This window comes from Ischnura elegans, chromosome 1, assembly GCF_921293095.1.
Source record: "Ischnura elegans chromosome 1, ioIscEleg1.1, whole genome shotgun sequence".
Taxonomy (NCBI): domain Eukaryota; kingdom Metazoa; phylum Arthropoda; class Insecta; order Odonata; family Coenagrionidae; genus Ischnura; species Ischnura elegans.
Genome location: NC_060246.1, coordinates 33,187,174 through 33,199,336, shown reverse-complemented (window position 1 = coordinate 33,199,336; position 12,163 = coordinate 33,187,174). Strand labels below are relative to the sequence as shown.

The 12,163-nt window shown below is 40.6% G+C and overlaps 1 protein-coding gene across 2 annotated transcripts in view; it reads left to right on the top strand.

The window, feature by feature from the left end:
- The window catches only part of LOC124158402 (casein kinase I-like), a 46,869-nt gene extending 34,730 nt beyond the window's left edge, over window positions 1-12,139 (top strand). For both annotated transcript variants that reach the window (XM_046533484.1, XM_046533493.1), the window contains one exon: window positions 10,557-12,139. In XM_046533484.1, the coding sequence (XP_046389440.1) occupies window positions 10,557-10,662 (106 nt within the window). In that variant the 3' untranslated portion in view covers window positions 10,663-12,139. The remainder of the gene's footprint in view (window positions 1-10,556) is intronic.
- The last annotated feature ends 24 nt before the right edge of the window (window positions 12,140-12,163 follow it).

Genomic DNA, 12,163 nt, shown 5'->3' with positions numbered 1-12,163 from the left:
ATATTGGTGTCAAAACCTGCGGTTGAAAAAATTCGAACGAGTGTGCTCATTGTTGGACTTAATGGTGGATAGAAGAAATCGGAAATGCTTATAAGTGAAGAGTGCTGAAGGAGAGGTCGAGGGGAAGAGGGCTCCCTCCCCTCCGTATTTAAAGCTACGAGCGAAGGAGCAAGGGAAGAACACGTACGATCTTGCATGTGACGTCGTTGCCTTTAAAGCGAAGGGGCGAAGGCGCAGCAATTTGATATACGCAGTTTGCGTTGCCTGAGTTTCCAGTCCGTTTCGTCTTGTTTGAATGCGCTTATGCTACGCTTGTTTCTTCCGAAATTGTGCTGTTTGGACTATGTTGAATATTAGTAGCCTTGTTTTAGCTATAAATCTTTGTGTCAATCAATTAGAGCTCAAAAAACTTAAATGCTGTAAGATATACGTCGCGTTAGGTCTAATTCTTTTTAGAGTCTCGTGCGTGTCATACAATTGCTGAAAGATATTGAGATATCTTCGAGCTCAGAAGGTGACTCACGTAGCATTTGACCTCCAGAAACTCGGGTAATTGAACATGGTAGACTGAAAAAGGTCAGTTGGTGGAATGGGGTGGGGATGAAACACGTTTCCATTGTTCCCCTGTAACTTGATATTTTCCTGTGGAGTCTCGGAAAGGAAAAAAACGGCAGAGGCATTAGCTGATGGAGAGCCAAGTGTAGTTCCGTTAGGGCCCTTGCACACACACCGATTTTGGACGGCCGGTAAAATATTGGCCGATATTTTACCGGCGAAGCGATGCTTGCACACACGCCGGATTTTTACCGGTCAAACGATACGTTGCTAAGTTTTTGAGCCGGCGTCGGCGATCCACAGTGACAATAGCCGGCAGCTAACCGGCATTTTGCCGGTGCCGGCGTGTGGTCGGTAAGTGTGCAAGCTCCAATGCTCTCCCATTGTTCACTATGGAATGTGGACGGCCGATATTTTACTGGCTGTCCAAAATCGGTGCGTGTGCAAGGGGCCTTAAATCTACGACGTGGTTATTATCCTACGGCGCTGAGATTGCCCCGATTGTTGTTCAATCTCTTGGGAAAGCTCATGCCATTTGCCTGTCGTGTTTTGTCTTAAAATTTTCCACGGCTGCAATGCTATTGCAATACTCCTGCGAGAGCTTTTAAACAAAATTGTTCGTGAGTAGGACAAGCAACGTAGAGCGATGGGGTATGCAAAGAGAGGATCGGAACTCTTTCTACTCCCTCTTATGCCGCCGCAGTTATCAAAATTTCCTCTTTCAAATAGTACTGAAAGAGGACATTTCGATAACTGTCGAAATTCCAGGCATACGTCTACAACACCGCACGATAGGATAAAAAAAATGTCGTAAAATTTTTTTTCTTTATAGCTTCGATCCTCAAAATAGGAGTGCGCCTCTTACACAAGCTTATACGGTACTTAGCATCGGAGTCCTTACTTCCACGACTTCGGGTTAATACTGCAGGCATCACCCGCAATTATGACGGGAGATGACACTTTGGTATTTTGAATTAGTATATTCTACCTTCTGAACTCTTTAAGTTCTCGATTCGCAATCTAACCCTAAAATACTCCGCTTTAGGCTTAGGCATAGCCCCTTTCTCAGAAGTTCCCGCTGATTGAAGTGGGCAAAACCACCCGAACAAAGCTCCTTCTAAATCTTCATTGTCTGCATTCCGTGGGCGCTTTTGCTTTTTTTAATTGCGAAGAGCGAATAGGAAGATAAATTAACTACGCCACTCTCATATTACTCTTATTTTTTTCTTGCTTTGACATGTTTGGTGTTTTTTGGCCATGGTGACTGCCATCAAATGCTTTCTTTTCACGCAACTCACGGATGTGTGGGTATGCTGACGACTGCACTCTGCCGTCCGAGGAACAAAAGAAGATCAAGCATTCGCGAATGTAAATGCCACAATATATTCACCAAAATGAACTACTTACTAATCGAATGACAGTTAACTACATGAATTTGAGACTGAGCACTCCATGTTAACTTCATTTCTAACAGATCGCAAGAAATTAGAGAGATTGGGTACTCTAGGTGAAGGTTTTCCGGCGATGGAAACTCGCTATGGCGAGTGCCAACACCAAAAGGGTCTGGTAAAAACAAATTTTTTTACATGCTTATTATAGGGTCCATTGACGGTGCCTCGGCTATCTCTTGTAATGGTGGGGGTCTCGCAATAGCCCATACTTGCTTTTACGAGGTTCCACTTAGCAGTGAAATTGCCGAGTGGAGTGCAAACATTTTTTAGTAAGGCAGCGTGTTCCTTTAGGATATTTGAAAGAGATATAAATCGAATCTACAAGTTTTTTGATAAAGTAATAATATTCCTATAATCAGCTAAAATCTTGTTTGGATCCATTAATGAATGTCATAATTCGCAAAAATCCAGTGTTTCCTGGGACATAGGCAACTTGGCCAAACATTCCCGCATTCATCGTTTTTTTTCATCCATCCCCCTGAAAAAGATAGATCCAGGTACCATTGTACAGTAGACTCCCGATTATCCGGCTGCGGTTTATCCGGCTGCGGTTTATCCGGCTGCGGTTTATCCGGGTTGCGGATTATCCGTGCATGATTTTCACTCTCGCTCAATTTTTTCCGCGATCTTTGTTTTTAAAAATCCTACGCAAAATCACCAGAATTACTGCATCAATGCTAGGACGTACGGGGCTTATCACTTCCGTTAGAATCCCCTTCGTGAAACGGAAGCGATCGCGCTCTAGTTGCATTCATGGGAGCACCGTGTTTCTGTTTTCCAAGCCTCGCAGTGCACCGACCGTGCTCCTTGATCACGGATACAAGTCCCGTAGCAGTTTCAACCCGGGCAACTTGTGCGAGACGCGAGTACGTGGCGTAGTGCCTGACAGTGTAGTTTGCGACGTGAAGCAGTGGTTTTGAAGCATTCGTGCAAACCTTTTTCCTGTATCCGTTATCACACAGCCACGGATGCGTGGTTTTCGAAACCAGGCCATACACAAAGCATTAATAATACGAGTACATCCACGCTATCGTCGCTAAAAAAAGATCGCGAACTGGCGAAGAAAGCTCTCAAGGAGTCCTGGAAGCACTCTAAAGCAACACAATAACTGCATAAATAATAATATATTATTTGTTTTAAGTAAATTATGAACATTAAAAGACATTTAACTGAAAGTTTGGATTATCCGTGTTTTCCGATTATTCATGCCATCTCTCCCCATCATTACCCCGGATAATCGGGAGTGTACTGTATATCTATTCTATACCATATACAGCCACATTTGTGACCTCATTATGATACAAATTCCAGACCACTTCTAGAAGAGCAGAAGTTTTTCATGAATGTGGGGGGTTGAAAATGATTCTGAGGAATATTCTAAAAATCTTGAACCCTTCCCCCAAGAAAATTGTTATGTTGGAATTTTCTGTTTTACTGTACGTATTAGTTCCCTCAGTTTCCCAGAGTAATCAAGGGATATCAACTATTGTTAATGGAGGAAGATTGGTCCTTAGTTAACTTTATTTTTTTCTGTACAGTCCAGGAATCCAGAGAAACAAGTCTCATGCCATGTTCCAATCTGACTTGGATGTACTCAACCTCACTCATGCTCTTATCTGCTCTTCCTTTTTTTTGAAAGTAGCACCATAGACTATGCGAGGAAGACCGTGCTATGTTCCAATCCGACTTGGGCGCCCTCAATGCCTTACCTCACTTATGCTCTTATCTGCTCTTCCTCTTTTTGAAAGTAGCATCATAGACTATGAGTGGAAGAATTGTGTACTGTAAAAAGTTGAAAAGTGGATTCCAGGTGCAAGGTCAATGGCCAAGAGTGATTTTTGATTTGTATATATAAAGCCTGAATCTCGCGATCATTTTTTTTCGTCGCGAAAGTGATCACTATCGAGATCACTTTTCCCGCCGCGAAAAGCAATCGCTCTAGTGATCATTTTTCTGAATCACACGGTCACTCCCGCTGTCGCTTTTTGCATCATTTCCAATTTTGAAAATCAATCACAAAATTATATAGAGTGTTTGTTTATTTATGTCATTCCCACAATTGTCAAACACTGCGCTGCAATCACACCATACGGTCATGCGTTCCGATTGGCTGATATGGGATTTAAGGGATGGTTTTAGCAACGGAAAAAGCAACCGGACGAGTGATGAACTATAGCGATGGGAATCCTCATCGCGATCGCGAAAAACAATTGCCGCTGACGATCATTTTGTGCAGTAATCGCGATAGTGATCACTTTCGCGATGAAAAAAAAATGATCGTGTGATTCAGGCTTAAGACAGGTTCTCAACAATGTGAAAGAAAAATAACGAGTCTCTACGAAAAGGTTAGCAGATAGGAGAGTGGAATGGACAGGACATGAATGGAGTTGTTGACTTTTGATGACAATTTTGTATTTTAATGTTTTAGAAAATACCCTCAAATAATGATGAATCACAATTATTGTACATTAAAAAGTTTGGCAGCTCCTATAAATTCAAATGTTGCTAGATAATATTCATATTTATCCAAACATGTTATAAAATCTCAATAATTACCCATGTTTATGTAAACACTAACTAGTTGTTATTGTAGGTATTTTTTTGAAATTTTTTAGCACTTAATTTACTGAATCAAATTGAATAAATGAACGAAGAAGTTAAATCTGTGTAATGTATAGTGAACGGCAAATTGAAGCATATTATTATGACAAATATTCTCTTTATACTTACCTAGATTAATACCCAGCAGTGGCGTAACTTTGTGGTGGGGAGGGGATGGATCCCCCCCCCAAAGCCTCAGAGAAATAAAAAAATTAAAAAAAGAAATATTTTCTAGTTTTGATATTTAATAACAGCATCTACTTAAAGTTAAATTCTTTGTGCCAAATTATGTAAAATGTAGAGATGTGCGAATAGTATCCGCGAATGCTCGAATACTAGAAAGTATTCGATATTCGAGGTCTCGAATAGTTATGCGAAAAGTACCGCCTCGAATACTTTGAATTTCGCGTTGTACACTGTTGCACGCACGTCGTTGGTAGTTGACTCGGAAAAATGTAGAGAACTCATAGTCTTTTTGTGCATGCAGCGCCGTTTTAGGCAAGTTGACGAACTACATCAAATTCGCCGATTAGAGCGGTGAAAAGAGTTCGACGTGGGGAACCTAAATTGATCCGGGTGAAAAAATCCGAAAATCCCCGGTTTCCCTCACCAGGAAAACCTCAGTGCCGTGGGATAGTAACTACGTAGCACAATTCCCAAAATCCGCTTCCCCCTCCATCCATCAGCCCTCGGCCCCTCCTCCGACGCTTTCCTCCTCTTCGAAATCAAACAAAAGGCCCCAGCTCGCGCAGGTTTCGTATAAATGAGACGAAGTGTTTACCATGTGTCATTTATGGCTAATGAAGACAGGCACTTAGTTTGAATCTTTTCCAGGAGATGAAACTACCATAGGGAGAAACTCAGTGCCGTGGGATAGTAACATTGGTGCATTTCCCACGATCTGCTATCCCCCTCCATTCAGTACTTGCCTCACCCACTCTGACGCTTTCCTCTTCTCCGAAATCAAAGAAAAGGTCCTAGCTCGCGCAGGGATTGTATTACGAAGACCTTAGCTTCGAAAAAAATATCAAGTTACACGAGAACAATAAAGACGTGTCTCACGCCCCCCTTTTCTAACCTACTGACCTTTTTCTGCATACCTGCTTCGAAGTTCCCCATTTCTGGAGGTCAACTGCTGCATGAGTACCGTGGGATAGTTACATTAGCGCATTTCCCAAGATCCGCTATCCCCTCCATTCAGCACTAGCCCCCCTCTGAGGCTTTCCTCTTCTCCGAAATAAAAAAAAGGTCCCAGCTCAAGCAGGGATCATATTACGAAGACCTTAGCTTCGAAAAAAAAATCAAGTTACACGAGAACAAAAGAAATGTGTTTCGCGCCCCCCCCCAATTTCTCACCCATTGACCTTTTTCAGCCTACCTGCTTCTAAGTTTCCAGTTTATGGAGGTCAACTGCTGCATGAATCACCTAATAGCCCAAAAGGCGTCTAACAATGACTTTCGGCAATTAATATTACACCTTTGTTGGATTGAAATATTAGTAATGTGCGCGTGATTTAAAAAAGAACAAGACCAAACGCGACGCATTTCTGACTTTATGTAAGCATTTTACACGAGGAAATAAATGTCAAAATAGGACGGAGACTTGGCATTCTGGCGAGACTCGATGTGAGCAGCAGAGCTTCTCGGAAGTTGATGCGGTATTTTTTTCCGAAAACATATACAGTGCAACCTCGATATAACGACACCCCACGGTGCACTAATAAACACTCGCTATAGCAAATTGTCACTTTACCGGAGGTGGAGCAAATAATAGTCAATATACCTGTTGCGAACAGATTTACAGGAACAGGAGTGGTGCGGCGACAGATAAACATCTATCCGATAAACATAAGCATAAATCCCGACGAAAGGCGATGTTTTTTTGCATCACTAAATTTCCTTACTCAGACAACGACTAACTATTCAAACAATTTATAAGCGCCGCACTGAATAAAAATCATGGAAAGCATTGTTTCGTCAATCATTATGCCAATGAACATCCGACGAAGTCATTTTTCTATGCACCTAATTAGTTAATTTACGTGATCATTCTATTATTTTGGTATTTTCCCCTGAAAATTCAATCATTAACTGATAAAACAGTATCGCGGTTATTTAATGCCTCAAATGTTTCCATTGGTGTATGTTTATTGTTTCTGTATGTTAAGCGGCAGTGAAGTGAAATAACGCATTACATTTGTTTCTACAGGCGAAAACGGTGGAAGGTTGTATAACGTTCCCGCCTTGGAAGACTTTTTCTATCTGACAATGTAATATCTTCATCATCTACGGTAAAAAGTTTGCTAAGCTTGAAAAATGACGTGATTAAAATTGCCGTTGTTGAAAAAAAGTTTCTTTTTGAGTGTTACGCACGCGACGTATTTGAAATGATACACCGAGTTTACCACGGCACTGCAAACGAGAGTTAGTTGTTCTGTGAGTTCTTCCAGCGGCCACCAGGGGATTCTCGGCTACCCACGTGACAAAAGAGAGCGCCAGTACGACTCCGACCAGTGACGCGAATAGTTCACCCTTGTAAATCCGCAACGGAGAATAAATACGTCCATCCGGACAATTCACGCTGAGTATCACTGCTTCGTACATCCTACATCATCGCTAAGGCGCACTACGTACCTTTAGAGGCATCATTGCAAGAAATACCTCATACTGCAAGGGTTTTGTCGGGGAGTTGTATGTAAAAAAAAGTTCCGTTTCGTCTATGTTATATGACGCGGGGAATACTTCTAAAGATACTTATGATCGGAGTCCTTTCTTCCACGACTTCAGGTTTACACCGCAGGCATCACCAGCAATTGTGAGGGGAGATAACGCTTTGGTGCTTTGCATTAGCATAATCAACCTTCCGCACTCTTAAAATTCTCGATTCGCAATCTATCCCTAAAATACTCCGCTTCAGGCTTGGGCGTAGCCCCTTTCTCAGAAGTTCACGCAGATTTGAATGGGCAAAACCACCTGAACAAAGCTCCTTATAACTCTTCATCGTCTGCATTCCTTGGGCACTTTTGTTTTTTTTTAATTTTGCCGAGCGAATAGGAAGATAAATTAATTTCGACACTCTCATATTACTCCTTTATTTTTATTTTCTCGCTTAGACGTGTTTGGTGTTTTTTGGCCATGGTGACTGCCATCAAATGCTTTCTATTCACGCAACTCACGGACGTGCGGGTATGCTGCCGACTGCTTTCTGCCGCCCGAGGAACAAAAGAAGATTAAGGAATCGCGAATGCTAATGCCACAATATTTTCACCAAAATTAACTAATTATTTATCGAACGACTGTTTACCACATAAATTTGAGACTGAGCACTCCATTAACTTCATTTCTAACAGATCGCTAGCATTTACAGAGGTTAAGGAGTCTTGATGAAAGTCTTCCGGAGGTGAAACCCTCGCTATGACGAGAGCCAACAGCCAAAGGGTGTCGTAAAAACGAATTTTTTAACACGCTTATTATAGGGTCAATTGACGGTGCATCGGCTATCTCTCGTTATAGCGGGAGTGTCGCTATAGCCCGTACTCGCTTTAACGAGGTTCCACTGTATCAAGTTACAATTTAAGAGTGGTGCTATAAATCTTTATTGTTACAGTCCCAGACGAAGGGATATTTTCTCAGGATATTTGGTTTCTCCCTGATAGCAATTCCAATTCATCTTCTTATCTCGTGAAAACTCCCAAAGATGGACTGAAAATAATTGAAGAAAATCCGGTGGAGAAGAGCTTGTATTTTGCAAAATGCCTCAAGATTGTCAGCTAACACTTGGCAGCAGGAGTGGGGGTAAAGCGATGTTAGTTGAATTAATTATATGCCCAATTGTTTCCATAAAATTAAAATATTCATTAATCAGCTAAATTCCTGTTCGAATCCTTTAAAGGAAATCAAAATTACTCCCCAAAATCTTGTGTTGCTTGCTGCATAGGCAACCGAGTCAAACATTCCAGCATTCATCATTTAGTATTCGAATATTCGAGCAATGATTTAATATTCGAATTCGATATTCGAGTTCTATAAATCTGCTATTCGACCCATCTCTAGTAAAATATATTTCCAGGCATGTCATTTTCCAAAAATTTCCCGGACCCCGGGATTTTCTAAGGGGGTTGCCATCCCTGACCCCCCCTAAGCATATTCCTAGTTACGCCACTGATACCCAGGACTAGCAGTGCCCACCTGCATGCTTTGCACCCAGGTTGACCTTGCTGGGCTACTGGTTCTGGTTGTTACCTTGTTGCTTGCCGTATTATATTTCTGCATTGTGTTTTTGATCGTTAAAATTTTTCCCTCACAAGATTTTTTTGCCCGATTTAACATTTTTTCATTACGGTTCATGACAATGATTATTCAAATCTTTGAATTTTTGCTCATCAACAAGAATATTCTCATGAAATTTCAGCAAGAGTCCATTGAATCTACTGGGGAGCATTGTATTTACTCTGTGATTTAACGCTGGGGCCTTCAATATACAAGTTGGGTGATTTGTCTTCTCGTAATGTTTCGCTCCCCCTTCTGATCCCAGCACCAGACACTTTTTATATCTGGAAAATTTTTTCATGGATGGCTTATGCGCCTTTCAACTCTACTCTCTGCAGGCAGTCCATTGTTAGCCCAATATTTATCCAGTCCATTAGTTTCTCTTTTCACAAGAGGCACCCCAATATTTTTTACGCAGTTCACCTGAAGATTCTTTCTACAATCCATTCTGACCTCATTGTCCACGGAGTATCCGTGAAAGAATCGAGGAAGTGGTTCCCCTGACATTATGGTTAGATTCTTTCTTTGTGGAACAACATTATTTTACATTGTAATTTAGATATCCTGGAGCCCATGTAACGACATGCAGATGGCAATTGTTGGTGTTAATTCAATGATATTTTTCTCCTACTGTTTTATGTCAAAAGACAATGACAGAGTTTTGATGACTATGACTCCAAAATAAATCACTGCATTATCACAGTGAAATAGATAAGTGCAGAAAAATGCGAATATCCAGCTGGAATTCCTTGGTGGTTGACTTTATAACTCTGATGCCAGACTCCAGAGGCAATGACAATTTTTCTGATTAACTCCAGTTCTGTTAAAGATTAAACCTCTACAATGGACAAAGTTATGCTAATTGTTACTCAAGGTCCAACCATGTTTCATTAAAACCCACCGAGAAACAAGGGGAGTCACTTGAATCAGCGGGCTGTGTAAGCAACTTCCCCAGCTCCACTCAACCTGCATGAGGCTTAGTAATAGGAAAACGAATCTGGTGCTACCATCATGTGGAATCACCAACGACTTGTATGCATACTAGAAATAGGATTCTTGGAAAATATGGCCTCAGAAACCAAAATGTGCACACAGGAGGCCTGTCAATGGCTCATTTGGCCTAGGCAATGGAATACATAAGTTGGCAAAATGCCAGAAAACCCCCCACTAAATATGTAGGTATTCAGTATGAGTGATCTTCTACTGGCTCTTCATTTTGCTTGTGTTTATTGATGCAATGACAATGATTTTTAAATATGCTATAGTCACCTACATGTTACTTTTATGAAATATAATTTTTTTAATGCATCGAGACCACTGAAAAATGCATAAATATGGAATTACTAACATCCATAATAACACTTCAAGTGGGAGCTTTTATGTTAATATATATTAAATTTATCTTAGAATATCATCCACCGATTGCTTTAATTTTCATTTTTGAGCTGTTTCCTGATAAGTGTTATCCAACGCTCTTGGGGTGACTTAAAATTATTTTTTTTTGATCCATAGAAAGCCTTTCCATTCATTACCGACTCTAAAACCTGAAAAAAATGGCAGGTCCTCATTTGGTGTTTTCAAGTTTATCCCCTCTGAAAAATATTAATTCAGGATTCTATCATATTTTATTACTTGTTAAAAGGATTATATATATTACTGAGGAGTTGTGTTTCATTTCAGTTCTGTCATTCAGATGGCACCTCCAATTTTTCAAGTTGGTGGAAGTGGGCGTAGGGGGAGTGTATCAAAGGATGGAGGTGGGAGCATGAGGCACACCAAGAAGTGAGATGCAGCCGGGTGCTCAATGGGAGGTCCATCGTTTGGAGAGAAGCGCAGCTGTCGACGTCCACTCTGAGCTCTTCTCCAATCTCCCCCTTGCAGCCTTCCCATAGCACCCGCTACTTTGAATTGAAAACTGAGAGATGAGGGAAATGGTCCCCTAGTGTCACAGAAATGAAAACACTCAAGGAATAGAAGATCTTGGCTGAGGAGGGGAAAGTTTTAAGTGAATGTGACTTATCTCACCTATATCTGTGTGCTTCCAACAGATAGAGGATTTAAAAAATTGACAATTAGTTGGGAGGATTTAAAATGTTATTTTCAAATATTGTGGTTTTATACTCTGATTTTTTGCAGACCCAATTCTTTTTTAAGCATGAGAAAGTCTGTCCTAAGTAGTGAACGAACAATAACTTCACCTATGTAAGTGTTTAAGGCAGTGTATGAAACTGGAACTTAATGCAATTGATTAAAAAAGTGTACATAAGTGACAAATTATATCGGTGATCCTTGTCTTCATTATGATATGAAGGAAGCTGCATAGTTATTAGATATCTTTGGCTAGGTGGGCTATAGTGTTATTACTGAACCTACTCTTCATTCCCCTTTGTAACCTCGACTCCAGAATGAGGTTTTGCGTTGCAAAATGTGTGGTATATACAACTGTTTACTAAATGCCTTTGCAACACTTTTTCTTACTTTTATTCTTGGTCTTGCAATTGTGCTTTCACATTCTTGCTTGTGGTGGCTTTTGAGAGCCTGTATGTACCAAGTGCTTGGGACTCAGTCCTGTCTTAGCCCACCTTATGATAGCCAGCTGTGTGTGTGTGTGGAATTCTCCAGGCTTCAGTGTAGCGTAAGTGGGGCTTGCATAATTGTTAGTGTGGATGTGAAGTGTGTTTGCTGAAAGCCATGTGTGTACTTGATACAGAGTCCTTCCTTGTTCATTCAATGTCTTGGGGGAAACTGGTGACTAGATTCTACTTGATGTTTCCCGTTTATTCTTCCCATGTCAAAGTGATGTGATTGCCTATTTCCATCATGCCTTTTAAATGATATTTTGTATACATGTTTATTTGAAAAAAGTCATCTTAACTTCTTTGTATCACCTTAATGCTGACTACTGGTGTCTCCTGTGATTTTGAACAGATATTCTATTGCCATAAAGTCTGAATTCAAGTGGCAGTTATCATGATTTGAATATGTTCTGTCGCCAGTGTGTTATCATGTTATAATTTTATTACAGTCTGTGATTTATTAGCCTTGTGACAATTATTCCCTTCCTAATCATGAAAATGTGTAAGAGAGTAAGGAAATGGTATTTGATTTACCGTGAAAGGTAATAGTGTTTAGTGCTATTCGTTGGATCTTGCTGGTATCTTAATGGGGAATTCACGATGGTTTAAAGAGGGGAGCCTTGATGATGAATTAACTCCCTTTTTGTACAATGTGTCCCACAAATATAGTTGGGAATTTTTATATTACTTGTTGTTTTTAATGATTACTAC